The sequence below is a fragment of the Mobula hypostoma genome, chromosome 7, assembly GCF_963921235.1.
Source record: "Mobula hypostoma chromosome 7, sMobHyp1.1, whole genome shotgun sequence".
Classification (NCBI taxonomy): Eukaryota; Metazoa; Chordata; class Chondrichthyes; order Myliobatiformes; family Myliobatidae; genus Mobula; species Mobula hypostoma.
Genome location: NC_086103.1, coordinates 45,085,533 through 45,109,836, shown reverse-complemented (window position 1 = coordinate 45,109,836; position 24,304 = coordinate 45,085,533). Strand labels below are relative to the sequence as shown.

At 40.7% G+C, this 24,304-nt stretch overlaps 2 protein-coding genes across 8 annotated transcripts in view; one reads left to right on the top strand and one right to left on the bottom strand.

The window, feature by feature from the left end:
* The window catches only part of LOC134349284 (uncharacterized), a 163,076-nt gene that overhangs the window by 77,962 nt on the left and 60,810 nt on the right, over window positions 1–24,304 (bottom strand). The window lies entirely within an intron of this gene.
* LOC134349282 (kelch-like protein 3) overlaps window positions 1–24,304 on the top strand; it is a 102,648-nt gene that overhangs the window by 20,447 nt on the left and 57,897 nt on the right. For all 6 annotated transcript variants that reach the window (XR_010018630.1, XM_063053355.1, XM_063053354.1 and 3 more), the window contains exon 5: window positions 6,287–6,449. Coding sequence is in view for 5 of the 6 variants with exons in the window: in XM_063053355.1 (XP_062909425.1) it covers window positions 6,287–6,449 (163 nt within the window). In the remaining variant the exon portion in view is untranslated. The remainder of the gene's footprint in view (window positions 1–6,286; window positions 6,450–24,304) is intronic.

Sequence of the window (24,304 nt, the reverse complement as noted above, 5' to 3'; positions counted from 1 at the left end):
TCTGGCCTTGGGAACAAAACCGATGTCTAACCACTCTCTAACAATCTTAGTCCAAGTGTCTGTAAGTTTATATTTCTATACTGCTTTAATAATTTCCATTGCATTTTGATTACGAAGCAGAGCAAAACTTAAGCTATTTAATGCAGTGTGATGAAATATTGAGCTGCAAATTGCATATACATTTAACAAAAGAAATTGGGATTAAATACTTTAAGATCAACCTTTACAGTCCCTCCAAATCATGTTGCCCAATGATGCTGTGCTTGTCTTGAAGGGAAATGGAACTGGTGAATCATTGTTGACTGTACTGGAGTACAGTGAAAAGCTTGCCTTGCATACTGTTCATATACAGTGCATTGAGTAGAACAAGGTAACAATAACAATACAAACTAAGGTGCAACAACTTCAGAGAAAGTGCTGTGCTGATAAATGATAAAGTGCATGATCATAGTGAGGTAGATTGTGAGATTAAGAGTCCATCTTGTCATATTAGAAGTCCATTCAAGAGTCTGTTAACAGCAGGATAGAAGCTGTCCTTGAGCCTAGTGATGCATGCTTTTGTATCTTCTGCCCAATGAGAGAGGAGAGATGAGAGAATATCCAGGCTGGGTGAAGTCTTTGATTATACTGGCTGCTTTACTGAGATGGTGGGAAGTGTAGACAGGGTGATTTGTTTCTGTGTCCATAACTCTCGTTTCTCACGGTTATTTGCTGAGCTGTTGCCATACCAAGCTGTTATACATCCAGGTAGAATGCTCTGTATGGTACGTTGAACAAAAATTGGTCAGGGATGACGGGGACAAGTCACATTTCCTTAGGCTGCTGAGGAGGTATAGGCATTGATGAGCTTTCTTGGCTGTGACATCAATATGGTTGGACGAGGACAAGGTATTGGTGATGTTCACTCCTAGGAACTTGAAGCTCTTGTTAGATTTTTGGATACCCATACAGTAACTCAGGTGTTGAGATTAGAAAGACCAAAAGAAGTCCTTCATTTGTTTAAAGAAAACTAAAATATTTGAGAAGAGACCTTTTGTTTTATTCTCTTTCTTTCCTCAGACTTTTTCCTCACCCATTCTTTTTAAAAAGTGTCTATTATTCCATCCATGGAATAATTAATTATAAGAACATGGCTTTTCTTCTTGGGACATCCAGCCATTACCACTGTCACCTCACCTCACCCCACGAAATAGGCCTTTCCAGCCCTTCAAGCCACATCACTCAGCAACCCCCGATTTAACCCTAGCCTAATCAAGGGACAACTTACAATGGCCATTTAAACCGCTAAACAGTACACCTACAGTACAGTAGGAACACCCAGGGAAAACCCACACATTTCGTAGGGAGGACGTACAAACTTCTTACAGATGACGTTGGAATTGAACTCTGAATTGTGGCACCCCAAACTGTCATAGTGTTGGTGCTAGCCACAGCATTACTGTGGTACTTAAGGGTGCTGTACTTAACACTGACCGTTTGGGATGAGGTGCAATATTTGATTATCTTTTGATGTAAGCCGTCAATTTGCATCAAACTAGGACAGAATCATGTTTGATTATATTGCCTCTCATTAGCTTAAATGCCAGTACGTGATTTAACAAAGCGTAAAAGCTATTTAGATGAGTTTTACCTTCCTTGGAATCATGGGAAAAATGGGGAATACATTATTGTAGAGAATGTTTAGAGAAAGAGGCATCTTTTTAAATCATACTAAATCTGATGGACTTGTTCGTGAAGGTCACTCTATTAATATAACATCGAACACGCTTTACTCTTTATGGTTTACCTGGCTAAGATTGTTTTCTATTGACTGGAGGTGAAGGTGACCAAAAACATCACTAATTAAATAAATATTAACATGAAAATGCACCAAGATTTTATCCCAAGACAGCTTCATGAACTGCAATCAATAACTTCTGTAGTTTTAATTATGGCTGCCACACTTTTATAAAGTGAAATAGCAACTCAGCCATTCAAGTTGAGAAACTAATAATGAGACTTAGGATGCTAAGGGAAGCGAGAGTGGAGATTGTTGTGGCTCTGATGATTTTGCATCTTTGTCAGTCAGGGTGAGGCATTTGAAAACTGGAAGATAGCTAATGTTGGTCACTTGTTTAAAAAAGGCAGCAGGGATAAGCCTGGAAACTGCCGGCCCATGGGCTTAAATCAGTAATAGAAATGTTCTTTTAAAATTGACATACAGTGTCAGTGTGGATTTTGCCCTTCTGGCCCTTCAAGCAGTGCTATCCAGCAATCCCCCTATTTAATCCTAGCCTCATCACAGGACAATTTACAATGACCAATTAACCTATCAAAAGGTATGTCTTTGGACTGTGGGAGGAAACCTGAGCACCCGGTAGAAACCCACACATTCACAGGGAGAATGTACAAACTCCTTACAGGCAGCGGCAGGAAATGAATCTGGGTTGCTGGTATGGTAGAGCGTTATGTTAACCACTACACTACCATGCTGTCCCCGCTATTGTGTTGTTGGAAGAGATTGAGGGATAGGATTTAAATTGACTTGGAAAGACAGAGATTGACGAGGAGTCTGCATGGGTCTCTTCAGCAAAGATTATGTCTCACAAATCTGACCAAAGTTTGCTTAGACTACAAATCTAGTTCCCTCTATGCCATGGGCAGCAATCTTTTGGACTATTAACCTCTTAGTCTCCCGTGTGAATAGGCTTACTGAAGTCCTTGTAGATGACATTCATTGCACTGATGAATACATTTGAATGTGTATGGACAGTAAAGACACCAAGCTGATGACCATCCAGCAGCGTTTGATGTCTGTATCAGTTGAACTCTGAGAACATCCTGCATCAGAGTCCTGTGTTACGTAGCTGCTGGGGATGACCTGGGACCCAGACTTCTCACCCTTCCCAACACCCTCTTAGCAAATTCACAGTCTACGAAGAGCTGGGTAACTTCTCTTCCTCACCACAGCCGTCCTGACAGCAGATGTATTCTTGGAAAGTGTATGAAATTAATATGTTGTCATTTTTATGCAATACTTTTCTGTTTGGAGAACAGGAATTCAAGATTTAAGGCTTTTTTGACATGCGTTTTTACCAAATGTTCTCCGCTGCATTCAAATTATTAGAGCTCGTTCCAGACAGTCTTGCCAACCACAAAGTTTATTTGCCACTTGTTTCCTTTACACAAAAATACAGTAGTAGGGGAGCTGGGATAGTGTGCCTCAAGGTCAAGAGTACAGCTTTTTATTATTTGGGTATATACTGGAAGTTAGTCTAGCTCCTCTCTGTGTCTCTGTCTCTCTGTCTCTCGCAGATATGTGATAGATTAAATGCCATTAGTTTAAAAACTACAAATTGGGTTTATAGAGGCCTGAGATTAACTATTTGGAGACCTTAACCATCAGTGGGACTGGTGTTAAGTTTATGAATGCATGGAATGGCTAGTGCTTCAGGATGGTTGATTCCCTGTTCAGCTTGTCAATAATACTTGTCCTCACTTGGGTATGTAGATAATAAGCATACTTGTTAGGCTGAAGCTGAACAGAGGCCCTCCTAGCTTGTAGATCTGAAATATGCCTGTATGTCATTTTATGCATCATTTTATGAATTCTACAATTTGAGTTTGACATCTTATTTTAATGTCTACTGTTGGTTCTATTTGCTTTACACTTTGCATTGTCATTTTTTTTTGTTACAACAAATCCCAATTTCATCATACCAGAAATGCTGAAATGCAATGAGTTCTTTTCATAGTTGGTTAAAATTAGCAGTCAAGATGAGACATGATGATCCACAGGTTTGTAAACAGACCTCTTAACTGAAGAAAAATATTTCTCGTATAAAGAAGTGCCCCTTCTCTCCTCTCTGCCCACAAATACAAATTGTTCATTGTTTTGTTTTGCTGTCTGTAACTATGTTGTCTAACTGATCCCAGTACTATTCACTGTCAGCAAACGTACGAAGGGTGATTGATATGTTCGTGGCCTAAGGAGTTCGTGGTATAGGGAGTCAATTTTAGAAAACCTAGCGCATTTATTTTTCAACATAGTCCCCTCCTACATTTACACACTTAGTCCAGCGGTCGTGGAGCATACGGATCCCTTCTTTGTAAAAGTTGGTGTCTTGGACCTCCAGAAAGTGGTCCACAGCAGGGGTGATTGATAAGTTCGTAGCCTAAGATAGGAATTGCGTTATTAACTTCAAACTTTCAGCATAATCACTCAGAGTTGAACTGCACATGCATGTAACAAGAGCTGTATAACTCATCTCCTTCTAGTTTAGGCCACGAACGTATCAATCACCCCTGCTGTGGGCACTTTCTGGAGGTCCAAGATTCATATGCTCCATGACCGCTGGACTAAGTGTGTAAATTTAGGAGGGGACTATGTTGAAAAATAAATGTGCAAGGTTTTCTAAAATTGACTCCTTCTGCCATAGGCCCACGAACTTATCAATCACCCCTCGTAGTTTCTTTTTTGGTGTTGGTCTGTATACAATCTAATCTGCATTATCACAGGTTGACTTTGGTTTTTGAAAGGGTAGGCAATATGTAGAAGCAACAAATGGAGGCATTTGCAAGAGAGGGTAGCTTCGAAAGCACAAACATAAATATTGAAATTTGCTTGAATCGAGACTACAAAAATCTGTGTTTACTTCTAATGTATTTTGCACTTGTGTAATGGGAATCAATCTGGAACATGCAAATGAAATCTTAAATCAGTGCTTTGTATTACAATAGTGTTTGCCTTAACAGTAAACAAAATTAAGATTTTGAATATTATAAGTAATTGGAATACTGCCTAAAGTAAGCAAGTTTTACTGAGCAACCAGCTAGAAATTCCAGTTTTTTAGGCAGATTATTAATGTTGTTCAATGTGGTGGTACAATGCTTCAGGGCTCCTTGCATTTTAAGGACTTATTACATGGATGAGTGCTACATTGATCTCATTTGCTCACAAAGTTGCTTACCAGTATTGAGCATTCAACATACCAGAAAGGAAACTTAACCACTTAAGACTGCAAATATGAAAGCTTCTTGTGATGAGACCTTTAAACATCATTAACAGTTCAGCAGTTGGAATCCTTGAAAGAAGCATTAAATAGTTTTAGAATGTGCCATTTTATATTTTTTTTAAATCCTAGAATCAAGGCCAAATCTTGGTTGGAGGGAAGACAACACTTTTAAATTCATTTTTTTTCCTTTACTGTGATACAGTAGAATTGTATTGGTAAAAATGTACAAAAGGAAATCCTTTGTTAAAATGACCTTGGGATTTACTTTATTTCCTGTCACCATCTGTCTGAACTAGAGTGTGATTTCGATACATGTTCTAATACAACACTGAGGAGAAAATCTTGTATTTCAGTGATTGGAAACTGGCACTTGCTATTGATAAAGTTTTAAAATCTCTTTAATTTCACTTTAGATATTCTATATTTATTAATGCATTTTGCAATACTACATTTTAAATTGAAGATACTGTATATTAGTAAAGGAAACTAAAATCTGAATTTTGATATTTGTACTAAGCTTAAAGCTTTTGTGTACAGTTTAGCAAAATATCCAATGAACATGGTTTAATTTTTCATCAATGTGAAAAATGTTGCTTTTGTCTTTACTTTGGGAAGTAGCATGAATTAATAGGTAAAGAACTCTTTGAAAGGTGAAAATTACTGGAGAAAGTACACAATATGAGGAAGTGCGTGAATGGGACAAATAGTTTTATTTGAGGTTTTATGAAATCCACCAATGGTATTTGTGTTTTCTGTTTACATATTAATGATATAAGCTGTGTTTACAATTGAACTTATTTAGATGTATTAAGCATTCAATTAAATAATTTCATATCAGTATAAAAGATTTCAGAAATAATGTGATAGGAATGTTGTCTGAGGACTAAACATTAGCCAGTATTCTTAGGATGACTCTTCTGCTCTTCAAATATTTTATGGCTTCTTGGTGAAGGATTCAGTTTTATGTGTGATCTGAAATTCTGGATAGTGTGTCAGCTTCATTTATTCTGGTTCAGCCTTTACAGTGAGACTTAAAACCATAATCTTGTTTCTGATGAAAAGGTAAGATTTTTTTTTACCCACTGGGCCAAATCTGACATGACTTCATATTAATCTGCTGGAAATGAGACTTTTAAGACTGAGGCTACACAATTCATAGAAATTAGTATTTTTTCCTAGTTTCAACAGTTTCTTTTCTCTCACTGATGCTGCTTGACCAGCTGAGTTCCTCCATCAGATTGTTTGTTGCAACTAGATTTTAAGCCTTATTTGCTTTCCACCTTTGTCTTTAGGTATTGTTGCCTGCAGCTAGTCTGTTACAACTAATGGATGTAAGGACAGCTTGTTGTGATTTCCTACAATCCCAGTTGCATCCAACCAATTGTTTAGGAATTCGTGCATTTGCAGATGTTCACACATGCACAGATCTGCTGAACGAAGCTAACGCATATGCAGGTAGGCAGTGTTTACTTCAGTTTTCTTTGTTAAAACAACAATGCCATCGCCATAATATGGCCACCCTTAGGTCGGAGGAGCAACATCTCATTCTGTCTGGGTAATTTCCAACCTGATAGCTTGAACATCAATTTCTTTAACTTCCGGTAATTTCTCCTTCCTCCCCTTTTCTTTTTCCATTCCTCATTGTGGTTCCCCTCTCACCTCTTCTCTTTCACCTTCCATTACCTTCCTCTAGTCCCTCCCATCCTTCCCTTCCTTCCATGGCCTACTGTCCTCTCTTATCACATTTCTTCTTCAGCTCTTCACCTCTTCCACCTATTACCTCCCAGTTTCTTACTGAATGCCTCTTCCCCCACCCTCCCAACTTCCCCCTCACCTGGTTTCTGTGATCACCTATCAGCTTGTACTCCTTCCCCTCCTTATTCTGGCTTCTTCCTCTTCCTTTTCAGCCTGAAGACGAGTCTCAGCCCGAAACATTGACTGTTTATTCCCCTCCATGGATGCTGCCTGATTTGCTGAATTCCTTCAGCACTTTGTGTGCGTTTCTTAAGATTTCCATCATCCGTAGAATCCCTTATGTTTATGTGTGCACAGAATAATTCTTAGCTTTATGTTTCTGAAATGTATTTAAATTTTGATACCAGGATAGCTGATCATGAGATCATAGTGAGGCAGGTCTTCAAAAGCCATGTGTGCAAATAGATTTTGCAGAGAGTTGCCAACACTTAATGACTTCTCTGCTCAGTGAGTCACTAATCCAGTTTAGGCATTTGAAATACTGAGTTGACTCCCCTTACTCCAGTGCTAACTGACCTTCTGTTTGTACTTAGAACTACCCCTCCATTCATCTGCACTCAATCCCGGCAGCACTGATTTGTCAATATACACTCATTGGCTACTTTATTCGGTACATCTGCTCATTAATGCAAACACCTAATCAGCCAATCATTGGGCAGCAATTCAACGCAAAAAACATGAAGGCATGGTCAAGAGTTTTAGTTGCTGTTCAGACCAAACATCAGAATTGGGAAGAAATGTGATCCAAGTGATTTTAACCCTGGAACGTTTGTTGGTGCCAGATGGTGTGGTTTGAGTATCTCAGAAACTGCTGATCTCCTGGGAATTTCATGCAAAACAGTCTTTATAGAAGTTACAGAGAATGGTGCAATAAACAATAACTATCCAGTGAGCGACAGTTCATGGGCAAAAACGCCTTGTTAATGAAAGAGGTCAGAGAAGAATGGCCAGACTGGTTCAAACTGACAGGAAGGTGACAGTAACTCAACTACCCACATGTTACAACTGTGGTGTGCAGAAAAGTATCTCTGAATGCACAACACGTCGAACCTTGAGGTGTTCATCAGCAGAAGACCATGAACATAAACTCAGTGGCCTCTTTATAGTCTGGACAGTAGGAGAATTCTTGGAGAGGTGGCACTTTTACAACAGTGGAATTTAATTGCTCTAGTCTCACATTCCATGAGGACACATTCACTCTGCATTCCTATCGCTTTGAAAACTTGCTGTGAGAGGAATCTTTTGTTGGCTTTGTGGGGACAAGTACTTTATGAAGCTTGTGTTCTTTCCCATCCTTCAAAGCACAATGCTTTTAAAGATGGAAAAATATCTACTCAAATATATCTAGCGATAAAAGACGCATTGGGAGCACAGAGAGAGCCCAAGAATGAGGTGACAACATTGAGCAGGGTATGACTGTTGTTACAAGAGCTTGTGCTGATCAGTGGAGGTCAGCTATAATGAAAACAAAGAACTTAACCAGTTGGTATTATTAACCAGTGCTGCAGGTATGCAACATTTGTCTGCTCTGTTAAAGCAATTCTGTAGCACTTGGTTCTGTAGAAGAAGCCAAATAAACCTGAGTAAGGTAACTGAAACTCTCAGGTCTAGTATCACTGCTGTAAATTCAACCATAATATTACATAATGACACTGACCTTTTATTCTATGTTCTAGATTGTAGAGATTATTTCAGAAGTGTCACACATACTGAGGTACAGTAAAAAGAACATTGTTTTGCATGCCATTCATGCAGATAATTTCATCACAGTGCATCAAGGCAGTATCAGGGAAAAGCAGTAACAATGCAGATTGTAGTAAAGAAAAAATGCAGTGCAGGCTGACAATGAAGTGCAAGGCTAGGTCTGTGTGCTGCACAATGGAATCCTGATTCTGACTCAGTGTCTTATTACTGGGTTCTCACACCATTTTAGATTTGTGAGCTCTCCATCTCTCCCCCCCCCCTCCGCCCCTCACCATTGCTTATTCCAGTCATGTCTTCTCACCTGTTAGCTACCATGGGTCTTGGCTCTGGGCCATTGCCAATGAGATACAAGACCAACATTAAACTTGTCCAGAAACTGCCTAAAATACTAGCAGGTCTCGGCTTAAAAAGTTGACTTGATTTCCCTCTGTAGGTGCTGCTTGACCTGCTGAGTTCCTCCAGCATTTTATCTGTGTTATTCAAATACTCTTGTCATCTCTCCTCCATGATGTTTAAATTTAGCCAGAACTCTGCTGCATGTTTTCTATTGTGCATCATATCCTTGCAGAACTATATTGGCCCAAGGCCCCCCACCCCAGATGAAAATTGTTCATTCCTTTCATGCCCTTGTCCCTTCCATATCTTGGAAACATTTCAATGCTGCATCCTTTCTCCCCAAACCGTATGGTGGATTGTAGCATAGCAGTTAGCGTAATGCTATTACAGTGCTAGCGCCCCGGATTTTATTCCTGCCGCTGCCTGTAAGGAGTTTGTATGTTCTTATGCCCATGTAGATTTTCTCTGGGTGCTCCATTTTCCTCCCACAGTCCAAAGACATGTGGGTTAGTAGGTTAATTGGTCACGTTGGTGTAATTGGGTGGCGTGGGCCTGCTGGGTCAGAAAGGCCTGTTACCGTGCGGTAAATGTCTAAATCTGTAAGTCTCTAAATCTAAGCACTCTCTGTAGCTCTGTCATCTTGCAAAGATCACACTTCTTTATCATATTTATGATTGTGCCCACAGCTGCTTGTACTCTTAACTGCAATTCTCCACCTATGACTTTTCTGCTCTGTAACATACCCTTCAATAAAGTTTAACAATTGATGCAAACTTTTTGTAGCTTATTGTTTGAATCAGAATGCACAAATGGATGCTGATATGAATCACCTTTGGCTGTTATTCTTTGTAAAGACTTCCTTACAGGAAAGTTGTGTAATTTACCAGAAGTAGTGTTCGTATTTCTCATGGGTTAGTGGCAAGCTGGTTGTATTCATGTGATTCATGAAAAGAGTTTTACCAGTCTTAATGCAATATACTTCAAAAAGGCATAACTGAAATAAGGAACTTTACTTGATCTATTCTAGCATCATGAGAATTTCAAATTTTGTGATATAAAAGCAAGAAATATATTGTGATGCTTATAATTTTAACTGATAACATTCTGAATTGCTATTTTAGTTTTATTTATTTAAAAGCTATCTATAAATGCAGGTTATAATAATTGCGGCAGATTGTTTGTAAATATTCACAGGTCGAAGCATTTGAATTAGTTTTCTGAAAACTAATTGCTGTGCTAAAGTGCCTAAGCATAAAAATGATGTGAATTGATTACTTGAATTTAGATAGTAGTACTTCCTTTTTAAACTGTACATGAATGTTGATTTCAAGCCATTGTTTTTGGAGGTGAAGGTCCACAGTGTTAATATTTTTGACTGAATTGAAACTGCAAGGCATGATATTCTGTACCTGAAGACAAACAATCTCTTATTGCAATAACCCAATCTATTCAGCTGTAATATTTTATGCTATCCCACTGCAGTGTTATATGCTTAAAAAAAGTGATGTGTCCCACAAAGGCTAAAATTCATGGTTTGTGTGTGTTGTGTCATTTGAACTGTATTGTTTTGCATAACTTCTGAAGTGCCCTTCAAGGTAAATTTTCCTTCACATAAATCCAGCTTATTGCTATGCCTTTGGGTTTCACTGTCCATTGCATTTCCAAATTACTTTGCAAACTAGAATTAGCTCAGTCTATAAAGCTTAAGCACAACTGAAAGGTTTCCTTCCAAATGAGAAACCATACGACAAAGGAGCAGAATTAGGCCATTCAGCCCATCATTCGATCATGGTTGATTGGATTTTCTCTCTCAACCCCATTCTCCTGCCTTCTCCCAGTACCTCGATATTTTTACTAATCAAGAACCTACCGATGTTCACTTTACCCAAATATACCAATGATGTCCTCCACAGCTGTCTGTGAGAATGAATTCCACAGATTTACCACCCTTTGGCTAAAGAAATTCCCCCTCATCTCTCTTTTAGAGGGATGTCCTTCTATTCTGTGGCCGTGCTCTTTCATCCTAGACTCTTCGACTTTTGAATACATCTACTGTATCTCAGCCTTTCAATATTTGGTAGATTTTGATGAGATCCCTCCTCGTTCTACTAAACTCCAGCGAATACAGGCCAAAAGCCGTCAAACACACCTCATATGTGAGCCCTTTTATTTCTGGGCCGTCTCCAATGCTAGCACATCCTTTCTTGGATATGGAGCCAAAAACTGCTCACAATATTCCAAATGCACGTCAGACCTAATCCCTTATAGAACCTTAGCATTGCATCCTTGCTTTTATATTCTAGTCCTCTTAAAATAAATGTGAACATTGCAATGTGCAAGACCGATTGGTATATCATGGCTATGTAAATTATTTTCCTCATATGTAAGGCCAAAGAAAATTTCATTCTGACAGGGTCAGAGTCTTGTACAGAATTGAAAAAGGCCCTTCAGCCAAATCATAAAGTGCCCATTTACACATATCCTACAGTAATCCCAATATTTTCATTCACCCATAGATTCTATTCACCCCAGATTCCACCACTCGTCTCGGTACTAAGGGGAATTTACAATGGCAAATCAACCTACCAGTCTGCACAAGAATGTGCAAACCATAGATAGTTTCTCCTTCTGGTTTTAAGTTCCATATTCCAATCTGATCCTGTTCCAATAGGGAAAATAGATAAGGCTGCTAAAGCAGCACAGCTTAGAAATCTTTCAAACTGTTTATTAAAAACCCCCAAAAATCTTTAAATGAAGTAAGTACTGGCACTGCAAGTGAGAACATTGACAAAATTATAGAACATTAGAGCACAGTGGAGGCTCTTCAGCCCACAATGTTGTGCCGACATGTTAACCTTCTCTAAAGTCAATCTAGCCCTTCACTCCTACATAGCCCTCCATTTTCATATCATCCATATGCTTATCTAAGAGTTTCTTAAATGACCTTAATGTATATTCCAGTATCATCACCTTTGCAACATATTCCACACACACACACCACTCTCTGTATTTTAAAACGAAAGGTACCACTGATATGTTCCTATACTTTCTCCAGTTACCTTAAAATTATGCTCCTTTGTATTGGTCATTTCCACCCTTGGAAAAAGTCTCTGGCTATCCACTCGATTTATGCCACTTATCATCTTGTATTTATTTAGAGCTGGCCCTTCCAGCTCAGCAACCCACCTATTTAACCTAATCATAGGACAACTTACAATGACCAATTAACCTATTAACCAGTATGTCTTTGGACTGTGGGAGGAAACCAGAGCACCCGGAAGAAACTTGTGTTCACAGGGAGAAAGTACATGTCCTTCCATACGGCACTGGAATTGAGCTCCGATCTCCTTCTCAAACTGTAATAGCATCACACTAACTACTACATGACTGTGGCACCAGATACACCTCTATCAAAGTCACCTCTTATCCTTCTCCACTCTGAAGAGAAAAGCCTTAGCTCGTTCAGCCTTTCCTCATAAGAGATACTCTCCAGTGCAGGTGGCAATCTTGTAATTCCCCTCTGCACCCTCTATAAAGTTTCTACATCTTTCTTATAATGAGGTGACCAGAACTGAACAGAATATTCCAAGTCTCCCACACTATCACCGACTTTATCCGCTCAGGGGATCTCCCATCCACTGCTACCAACCTTATAGTTCCCACACCCCGCACTTCCCGTTTCTACCTCCTACCCAAGATCCACAAACCTGCCTGTCCTGGCCGACCTATTGTCTCAGCTTGCTCCTGCCCCACCAAACTCGTTTCTGCATACCTCGACACTGTTTTATCACCCCTTGTTCAATCCCTTCCGACCTATGTTCGTGACACTTCTCACGCTCTTAAACTTTTCGATGATTTTAAGTTCCCTGGCCCCCACCGCTTTATTTTCACCATGGATGTCCAGTCCTTATATACTTCCATCCCCCATCAGGAAGGTCTCAAAGCTCTACGCTTCTTTTTGGATTCCAGACCTAATCAGTTCCCCTCTACCACCACTCTGCTCCGTCTAGCGGAATTAGTCCTTACTCTTAATAATTTCTCCTTTTGCTTCTCCCATTTCCTCCAAACTAAAGGTGTAGCTATGGGCACCCGTATGGGTCCTAGCTATGCCTGCCTTTTTGTTGGGTTTGTGGAACAATCTATGTTCCGTGCCTATTCTGGTATCTGTCCCCCACTTTTCCTTCGCTACATCGACGACTGCATTGGTGCTGCTTCCTGCATGCATGCAGAGCTCGTTGATTTTATTAACTTTGCCTCCAACTTTCACCCTGCCCTCAAGTTTACCTGGTCCATTTCCGACACCTCCCTCCCCTTTCTAGATCTTTCTGTCTCTGTTTCTGGAGACAGCTTATCCACTGATGTCTACTATAAGCCTACTGACTCTCACAGCTATCTGGACTATTCCTCTTCTCACCCTGTCTCTTGCAAAAACGCCATCCCCTTCTCGCAATTCCTCTGTCTCCGCCGCATCTGCTCTCAGGATGAGGCTTTTCATTCTAGGACGAGGGAGATGTCTTCATTTTTTAAAGAAAGGGGCTTCCCTTCCTCCACTATCAACTCTGCTCTTAAACGCATCTCCTCCATTTCACGTACATCTGCTCTCACTCCATCCTCCCACCACCCCACTAGGAATAGGGTTCCCCTGGTCCTCACCTACCACCCCACCAGCCTCCGGGTCCAACATATTCTCCGTAACTTCCGCCACCTCCAACGGGATCCCACCACTAAGCACATCTTTCCCTCCCCCCCTCTCTCTGCATTCCGCAGGGATCGCTCCCTACACAACTCCCTTGTCCATTCGTCCCCCCCATCCCTCCCCACTGATCTCCCTCCTGGCACTTATCCGTGTAAGCGGAACAAGTGCTACACATGCCCTTACACTTCCTCCCTTACCACCATTCAGGGCCCCAAACAGTCCTTCCAGGTGAGGCATCACTTCACCTGTGAGTCGACTGGGGTGATATACTGCGTCCGGTGCTCCCGATGTGGCCTTTTATATATTGGTGAGACCCGACGCAGACTGGGAGACCGCTTTGCTGAACATCTACGCTCTGTCCGCCAGAGAAAGCAGGATCTCCCAGTGGCCACACATTTTAATTCCACATCCCATTCCCATTCTGACATGTCTATCCACGGCCTCCTCTACTGTAAAGATGAAGCCACACTCAGGTTGGAGGAACAACACCTTATATTCCGTCTGGGTAGCCTCCAACCTGATGGCATGAACATTGACTTCTCTAACTTCTGCTAAGGCCCCACCTCCTCCTCGTACCCCATCTGTTACTCATTTTTATGCACACATTCTTTCTCTCACTCTCCTTTTTCTCCCTCTGTCCCTCTGAATATACTTCTTGCCCATCCTCTGGGTCACCCCCCCCCGTCTTTCTTCCCGGACCTCCTGTCCCATGATCCTCTCGTATCCCCTTTTGCCTATCACCTGTCCAGCTCTCGGCTCTATCCCTCCCCCTCCTGTCTTCTCCTATCATTTTGCATCTCCCCCTCCCCCTCCAGTTTTCAAATCCCTTACTCACTCTTCCTTCAGTTAGTCCTGACGAAGGGTCTCGGCCTGAAACGTCGACTGCACCTCTTCCTATAGATGCTGCTTGGCCTGCTGCGTTCACCAGCAACTTTGATGTATGTTGCTTGAATTTCCAGCATCTGCAGAATTCCTGTTGTTTGCGAGAATATTCCAAGTGTGGTCTAACCAGGGTTTTATAGAGCTGCAACATTACTTCATGGCTCTGGAACTCAATCACCTGACCAATGAAGGTCAATACACCATACATATACCTTCTTAACAACCCTATCAATTTTGTGGCAACTTTGTGGGAAATATGGACGTGAACCCCAAGATTCCTCTGTTCTTCCACACTTCCAACAATCCTGCCATTAGCACTGTATTCTGCATTTATGTTTGACTTTCCAAAGTGAATCAATTCAGTTTTCCAGGTTAAACTCCATCTGCCACTTCTTGGTCCAGCTCTGCATCCAGTCAATATTCCATTGTAATCTACAACAAGCTTCTACACTATTCACAACTCCACCAGCCTTTGTGTCATCTGCAAATTTAGTAACCCAACCCAGGAAAGATTCTAGCATGGATAAAGCAGTGGTTGATTGGCAGGAGGCAGATTGGGAACAAAGGGAGCCTTTCCTGGTGTTGCTAGTGACTGGCGGTGTTCCACAGAGGTCTTTGTTGGGACTGATTCTTTTTACATTATATGTCAATGAATTGGATGATGGAATTGATGGGTTTGTTGCAAACTTTGCAGATTATACAAAGATAGATAGAGGGGCAGGTAGTTTGAGGAAGTAGAGAGGCTACAGAAGGACTTGGACAGATTAGGGGAAAGGGCAAAGAAATGGCAGATGGATTACAGTGTTGGGAATGTACGGTCATGTACTTTAGTCAAAATGGAGAAAAATTACTAAAAGCTGAGACACAAAAGGACTTGGGAGGCCTTGTGCAGGATTTCCTAAAGGTTAATTTGCATGTAGAGTCTGTGGTGAGGAAGGCAAATGTAATGTTAGCAATCATTTCAAGAGCATTAGAATATAAACAAGGATGTAATGTTGAGACTTTATAAAATACTGGTGAGGCCTCACTTGGAGTATTGTGAGCAGTTTTGGGCCCCTTATCTTAGAAATGATGTGCTGAAACTGGAGAGGGTTCAAAGGAGGTTCACAAAAATGATTCCAGGATTGAATGGCTTGTCAAATGAAGAGCATTTGAAGGCTCTGGCCTGTATTCATTAGAATTCATAAGAATGAGGGATGACTTCATTGAAACCTATCGAATGGTGAAAGGTCCCAGGATAGATAGCTGTGAAACACCACTGGTCATCACTAGTCAAGTGGCATGAAATTACTAAAGATATAATGTTGCATACTACCTACATTTCAAAGGACCTTTGTATGCTATGGCTTTATCCTGAAATGCAGTTGCTGGTTTTTCTTACACTGCAGGTGGCCAATTCTCTTTGCAAGCTATCTTCTTCACCCTTTGTATTACTTATTCACCAACTGTGGTGACTTTTTATTCACTAGGTGATTCCTCATGCTAATCGCACAGGTAATTCTGCCTCTGACTTTTTGTAAGGTGTTGCCTTTGTGTCCTGCTTGTTCAATATAGAAATATTTGCTGTCCAACCATTTTGCACAGCAAAGATGCTTTGATGGAGTGAAGTTTTCTTTGAGTTTACTAGCAGTATAAATGCATGTGTTTAGACTATAGGGTAACACAGTAACACAGTGTTTAGTGCAACGCTATTACAGCTCGAGGTGTCAGAGTTTGGAGTTTAATTTTGGTGCAGTCTGTAAGGAGTTTGTACATTCTTACCATAATCGTATGGGTTTCCTCCCGCAGTCCAAAAATGCACCAACTAGTTAGTAAATTAACTGGTTATTATAAATTGTCCTCTGATTGGTTAAATTGGTGGATTGCTGGCTTGTTGGGCCAGAAGGGCTTGTTCTGTGCTGTATCTCTAAATAAAATAAAAGCTTTTTCTTTAAATAAATACTTCCGAATTTCCTCTCCAACTTAAAGACTGCTAGATCCAGTTCTGACACTATTCACCACAGCACCTAGGGATAAGAATTTAATTTAACCTGTGGGTCAGTTTTTGCTTTGTCATGAGTTGTGCATTTTTACTACAGGCATCTGTCTGTATAAATCCGCACAGATACAGTGGAGTTTGGGATTGAGTCTAGATGGCTGGAGATGTGAGGCAACAGCTCCAAAAACTGCACCATCATGCTGCCCAGTTTTACTTAGTTAAGTCTCCCAGTTTAATTTTGACTAAAGGAATTTGGCTAATATACACGAATGGAAAAACATTTTGATATTCTATTTAAAAAAAGAAAATTGTTTTGTTTATAAATGCTTTAGTGGTGAATGTGGAGTCTTAAGAAACCCTATCTAGTTGGAGTTGTGGTTATTTTATAATTTCTAAATTTGAGTGTATGTTAAGGTATTATTTTAAAAATCCATTGTCGGAGATGGTTTATACAGCTCCTATCTCACAAGATAAGACATTAAGTAAAGAATGATTTGCCCACAGCAGGTAGGTTGTCAACATTTTTGGAGAAAAGTGCATTTTTGGTTTCCAGCACAAAGTATGTGTGAGAGTATCAGGTCCTACCAGTTGTATTTGTCTCTGCAGTTCATTTGAAGTTGGTGGAAGTGGATTCCCAGGGGTGAGTACAACTGGCAGCTTATGCTCTCAAATCCTTTAAGTGTTGGTGTCCAATTGCAAATTTCTTTGCTAATGTTATGTACTGGGGTAGGCTCTTAAAGGGTTGTATTAGTTTCACAGGTCAGGTATCATCTAATTTTTATTAGCATTGTCACACATACTGAGGTACAGTAAAAAGAACATTGTTTTGCATGATCCAGATCATTTCATCACAACAGTGCATCAAAGTAGCACAAGGGAAAAGCAATAACAATGTGGAATATTGTGATACAGTTACAGAAAAAAATGTAGTGCAGGCAGACAGTGAGGTGCAAGCCATGAGAAGGTAGACTGTAATATCAAAAGTGCATCTTATCATAGCAAAAAGTCCTTTCAATTGCCTTATAACAGCAGAATAGAAGCTTTACTTTAGCAATTGCTTGATTTCTCAGCTGGCTGATTATACCACATGAGTACAAGCACTCAGATTTATAATTCCCAGCAAGGAACCCATGGTCCTTTAAACAATAACATTTGAGATTGCCTATGCTAATTCTCCATAGATTCTTTCAGAGTTTCATTATATGGGACCCGGAGTGACAGAGCAGTGAAAGAAGTTTATGGAGTGAAGCCAGATCTAATCTATAAAGAGGCTTTGAGGAAAGAGAAGCAGAATAAAGGGTGTAAAGGTAGTAAGGTAGAAGGGCTAAAGTGCGTGTACTTCAATGCAAGAAGCATCAGGAACGAAGGTGATGAACTGAGAGCTTGGATACATACATGGAATTATGATGTAGTGGCTATTACGGAGACTTGGCTGGCACAAGGGCAGGAATGGATTCTCAATATTCCTGGATTTCAGTGCTTTAAAAGGGATAGAGAGGGGGGGAAAGGGGAGGAGGGGTGGCATTACTGGTCAGGGATACTATTACAGCTACAGAAAGGGTGGGTAATGTAGCAGGATCCTCTTTTGAGTCAGTATGGGTGAAAGGTCAAGAACAGGAAGGGAGCAGTTACTCTATTGGGAATATTCTTTAGGCCCCCTGGTAGCAGCAGAGATACCGAGGAGCAGATTGGAAGGGCAGATTTTGGAAAGGTGCAAAAATAACTGGGTTGTTATCATGGGTGACTTTAACTTCCCTAATATTGATTGGCACCTGATTAGTTCTAATGGCTTAGACGGGACAGAGTTTGTTAAGTGTGTCCAGGACAAATTCCTGTCACAGTATGTTGACAGGTTGACTAGGGGGAATGCCATACTAGATCTAGTATTAGGTAACGAACTGGGTCAGGTCACAATCTCTCAGTGGGTGGGCATCTGGGGGACAGTGACCACCGCTTCTGGCCTTCAGCATTATCATGGAAAAGGATAGAATCAGAGAGGACAGGAACATTTTTAATTGGGGAAGGGCAAATTATGAGGCTATAAGGCTCGAACTTGCGGGTGTAAATTGGGATAATGTTTTCGCAGGGAAATGTACTATGGACATGTGGTCGATGTTTAGGGATCTCTTGCAGGATGTTAGGGATAAATTTGTCCTGGTGACGAAGATAAAGAATGGTAGGGTAAAGAAACCATGGGTGACAAGTGAAGTGGAGAATCTAGTCAGGTGGAAGAAGTCAGCATACATGAGGTTTAGGAAGCAAGGATCAGATGGGTCTATTGAGGGATATAGGGAAGCAAGAAAGGAGCTTAAGAAGGGGCTGAGAAGAGCAAGAAGGGGGCATGAGAAGATCTTGGCGAGTAGGGTAAAGGAAAACCCCAAGGCATTCTTCAATTATGTGAAGAACAAAAGGATGACAGGAGTGAAGGTAGAACAGATTAGAGATAAAGGTGGGAAGATGTGCCTGGAGGCTGTGGAAGTGAGCGAGGTCCTCAATGAATACTTCTCTTGGGTATTCACCAATGAGAGGGATGACGGTGGGGATAATATGAGTGAGGTTGCTGTTCTGGAGCATGTTGATATTAAGGGAGAGGAGGTGTTGGAGTTGTTAAAATAAATTAGGACGTATAAGTCCCCGGGGACTGACGGAATATTCCCCAGGCTGCTCTGCGAGGCGAGGGACGAGATTGCTGAACCTCTGGCTAGGATCTTTATGTCCTCGTTGTCCATGGGAATGGTACCAAAGGATAGGAGAGAGGCAAATGTTGTCCCCTTGTTCAAAAAAGGTAGTAGGGATAGTCTGGGTACTTATAGACCTGTGAGCCTTACGTCTGTGGTGGGAAAGCTGTTGGAAAAGGTTCTTAGAGATAGAATCTATGGGCATTTAGAGAATCATGGTCTGATCAGGGATAGTCAGCATGGCTTTGTGAAGGGCAGATCGTGTCTAACAAGCCTGATAGAGTTCTTTGGGGAGGTGACCAGGTATATAGATGAGGGTAGTGCAGTGGATGTGATCTACATGGATTTTAGTGAGGCCTTTGACAAGGTTCCACACGGTAGGTTTATTCAGAAAGTCAGAAGGCATGAGATCCAGGGAAGTTTGGCCAGGTGGATTCAGAATTGGCTTGCCTGCAGAAGGCAGAGGGTTGTGGTGGAGGGAGTACATTCGGATTGGAGGGTTGTGACTAGTGGTGTTCCACAAGAATCGGTTCTGGGACCTCTACTTTTCATGATTTTTATTAATAACCTGGATGTGGGGGTAGAAGGGTGGGTTGGCAAGTTTGCAGATGACACAAAGGTTGGTGGTGTTGCAGCTAGTGTAGAGGATTGTCAAAGATTGCAGAGAGACATTGATAGGATGCAGAAATGGGCTGAGAAGTGGCAGATGGAGTTCAACCCGGAGAAGTGTGAGGTGGTACACTTTGGAAGGACAAACTCCAAGGCAGAGTATAAAGTAAATGGCAGGATACTTGGTAGTGTGGAGGAGCAGAGGGATCCAGGGGTACATGTCCACAGATCACTGAAAGTTGTCTCACAGGTAGATAGGGTAGTTAAGAAAGCTTATGGAGTGTTTGCTTTCATAGGTCGAGGGATAGAGTTTAAGAGTCGCGAGGTAATGATGCAGCTGTATAAAACTCTGGTTAGGCCACACGGAGTACTGTCTCTAGTTCTAGTCACCTCACTACAGGAAGGATGTGGAAGCATTGGAAAGGGTACAAAGGAGATTTACCAGGATGCTGCCTGTTTAGAGAGTATGCATTATGATCAGAGATTAAGGGAGCGAGGGCTTTACTCTTTGGAGAGAAGGAGGATGAGAGAAGACATGATAGAGGTGTACAAGATATTAAAAGGAATAGATAGTGGATAGCCAGCACCTCTTCCCGAGGGCACCACTGCTCAATACAAGTGGACATGGCTTTAAGGTAAGAGATGGGAAGTTCAAGGGGGATATTAGAGGAAGGTTTTTTACTCAGAGATTGGTTGGTGCGTGGAAAGCACTGACTGAGTCAGTGGTGGACGCAGATACACTAGTGAAGTTTAAGAGACTACTGGACAGGTATATGGAGGAATTTAAGGTGGGGGGTTATATGGGAGGCAGGGTTTAAGGGTCGGCACAACATTGTGGGCCGAAGGGCCTGTACTGTGATGTAGTATTCTATGGTCTCTAAATATTGGAATTGAAATGACTTTTAGCAGCCTAAACTTTAGGGTGGAAAGGATTTGGAATACGAAAGTATGCTGTTGTTACTGCAATAAAACTCCAATGATCTGCTATCCAGCATTCAAAAAATTCTTATCATTCATGTCTTTTCACCAGGTGTTGTTTGCCACATTGCACGTCCACTTGCTGCATCCCCAGTTTCCACAATGTCTATCCAGGTGACTCCGACTCTCAAGTACCTTGTCCACTCTAAATCTGAGTGCTTACATTTGTATAATCTGTTGATTACACAATAAAAATAGTTGAAAACTAAATTGTGAACCTAATTCTATCCTTTAAGCAGACTGCAGTACATAACATTTGCAATGAAATTAATGAATTAAGAACAAAAAAATCTGCCGGTACAGCACCACGAAGATCCTGAGCTTGTTGGATTAGTGGAGTTTTACTGTAAATCAACAATCTCATTTTGATTGATGGTATGCAAACGGAAATGTATTAAGTGAATGAGAGTGTTGCTCCTCGGGCTGCTGGAGAATAAAAGCCGCTTTTCTTTAAGACCTGTCATGCAAGTGTTGATGCTGCCAGTACAGAGAAGAAAAGTATTCAGTTTGTCAGTTTGATAGGCAGCTGTCAAAAATAAATAATATTTATAAACTGCACAGACAAGCAATATTTTTAATCCATCGTATTTCTCTATATTTAGATTATGGACATGTATTACTAATAACAGTTTGGACAATTAACTTCTGAAATTGATTAATTTTGAATCATTTTCCTTTTTTTTGCTTATATGAAAATGAGACCAGCTGTATGCTTCATTTGTACTTTAATTTTATAAAATGAGCAGCGGTTTCTGTTTAAGGATGAACATTGCAAATAAAATATTTAGTAGTGCAGGTCTTGAAGTCCTGGTTAGTGAAATAATTTGAACATTTTAAGAACTTTGTTAACACTGGTATTCTGCAATTTTGTCACCAAGCATCATTGTATGACTTTGATTGTAGTATTCAGTTGCTGTTGTCTATTTTTATGATGGCTGGTAAGATGGTCTGTGAGGATTAAATAAAACATAATTACCTGGAATTATAAAGTGTCTTTAACATGGTGGTGGGGTGGGGAAGCAGGTTACCTCAATTAGGGTGAAAGTATGGAGATAGTGGCTCAATGATGGCAGTCAAAAGGTTTCTAAAACCTTAATTTTAAAAGTTATGTTTTAAGGATGAGAGCTTTTGTTCAAGAGATGGAGGGTTAGGTATTCCATAAAAGGTGAATGAACTTCAAATATAAAAGACTTGGATGGAAATATGGATGGGTGAATTAGTAAGTCTGGAGAAGGGAGAAAGAAGAAAGCATCTGGAGTCTTTTGATTATCTGGCTGCTTTACTGAGGCAGTGAGATGTATAGACAGAGTCTATAGCGGGGAGGCTGGTTTCTGCTAGGTACAGAGCTGCGTCCATAACTCTGCAGTTTCTTGCAGAGATTGGACAAACTTGGGTTGTTTCCTCTGGAGCACTGGAGGCTGAGGGAAGACCTGATGAAAGTTTATATTTTCAAAAGAATTATGAGAAGCATTGACATAGGAAGAGGAAGAACATGTAATTGGCACATAAGTACCACCGGAGGTCAGGATTAAACCTAGCATTCTGGAATTGTAATCCATCAGCAGTTGCAGCTGTGTTACTATGCTGCCCTAGGAGTAGGGATGATCATGACTGGGGAAGATATGGGTACAATGAGGTGGTACAGTGGCAGAACGAGCTGAATTACTGTCTCAGCACCAGAGATCTGGGTTCAATCCTGACCTTGGGGAATGTTTGTGTGGAGTTTGCACATTCTTCCTGTGACCATGTGGGTTTCCTCCAGGTGCTTGCTTTGCATTCCATATCCCAAAGAAGTGCTGGTTATTTGGTTAATTGGCTGCTGTAAATTGCCCCTAGGTGAGTATTAGAATTTGGGCAAGTTGATAAGAATGCATGTAGAATAAAAATAATGGGATTTATGCAGAGTTAATATAATTATATGGTTGATGATTGGTGCGGACTAAAGGGCCTGTTTCAATGCTGTATCCCTGTGTGACTATAACTTTATTTGCCTGACAATTGTGCATAAGTATATCATTATTAGCATCTACAAAAGATACTGATAAAAGGGAATATTCTGAAAGATGGCATGGATGAAATTTAGTGTTTGTGAAAAATTTATTTATTTATTTGGAGGCATAGGTAACTGGCCATTCTGGTCCAACAAGCCCACGCCGCCCATTTACACTCAGATGACTAAATATATTGGGAACAAGTTCTAGATTCTCATTACCTTTTATGTAAACCCTGGAAAAATTGTCTTTTAAAACATCAAAAACAGGTGAAGGCAGTATTAAATTGTAAAAGAACTGACTGGGGAAATGGGGACAGACTATTTCTAGCAGCTTAGGGGTTTATAATAAAAAAATTCGAATAGAATAGAGAACAGCCTAAACTTATTTGCACAAAGCGGGTGGTCATAGAATTGAGTTTGAGGGTAAAAGGCCATCAGGCAGAAGCTTTAAGTGTTTTCCTCTCCATGGATGCTGCTTGACTCTCTGAGTATTTTTGGCATTTTACTGTTTTAAAGATTCCCAGTGTCTCACTATTTTATACTCATGCTTCATTTTGGGGACAGATGGAAAATCTCCCAACATTATATTTCAAATTTGGAAAGATGGATGAAGGGAAAGGAGTTGAAGGAGAATGAGTGAGTGAGCAATTGTGGTTGGGTGATCTGTTCAGGTGAAGGTTAAAAGTCAATCAGGATGATTGAAATTAATATCTAGTTCATTCTTGTAAAGGGATTGGATCAGTGGTAAGGAAAGCGAATGCTATGTTGGCATTCATTTCAAGAAGAATAGTGTATAAGAGTAAGGAGGTGTTGATGAGGTTGTATGGGGCATTAGTGAGACCTCATTTGGAATACTGTGTGCAGTTTTGGGCCCCCTATCTTAGAAAGGATGTACTGATGTTGGAGGGAGTTCAGAGAAGATTTACGAGGATGATTCCTGGAATGCAGGGGCTAACTATGAGGAGCGTTTGTCGGCTCTTGGATTGTATTCATTAGAGTATAGAAGAATGGGAGGGGATCTCATAGAAACATTTCGAATGTTGAAAGGGTTGGACAGAGTAGATGTGGAAAGGTTGTTTCCCTTGGTGGGTGAGTCCAGGACAAGAGGCCATAGTCTTAGAATTAGAGGGTACCCAGTTAAAACAGAGATGAGGAGAAATTTTTTTAGCCAGAGGGTGGTGGATTTGTGGAATTCGTTGCCACATACAGCTGTGGAGGCCTGATCATTGAGGGTGTTTTAGGAGGAGATTGACAGGTATCTAATTAGTCAGGGTATCAAGGGATATGGGGGAAAAGCCGGAAATTGGAACTAGGTGAGTGAATAGTTTAGCTCATGGGGGAGTTGCGGAGCAGACTCGATGGGCCGAATGGCCTACTTCTGCTCCTTTGTCTTGTGATCTTGTGATTGGACTTGCTTTGCAATCTCAGACCTCAATCTGACACAGATCCTGGAATGACCTGTTTGACCATTCATTCTTTTGTCACTTTATTGTTTGGTTTTTTAGTTTTACAGTGACTGATTTAGCTTCTCTTGCGCATCTTCTGCAAACTGATTTAAAGGTGAACAGCATGTTTTTTGGTATCATTATACAGGTTGCAATATATCAATATATATCAGGGATACAAAATTAGAGTAGCTACTAAGAAACGTTATTCCATGACACAGGTGTCCTAAACCAAAGGCAATAGGCTTAAGGTGAG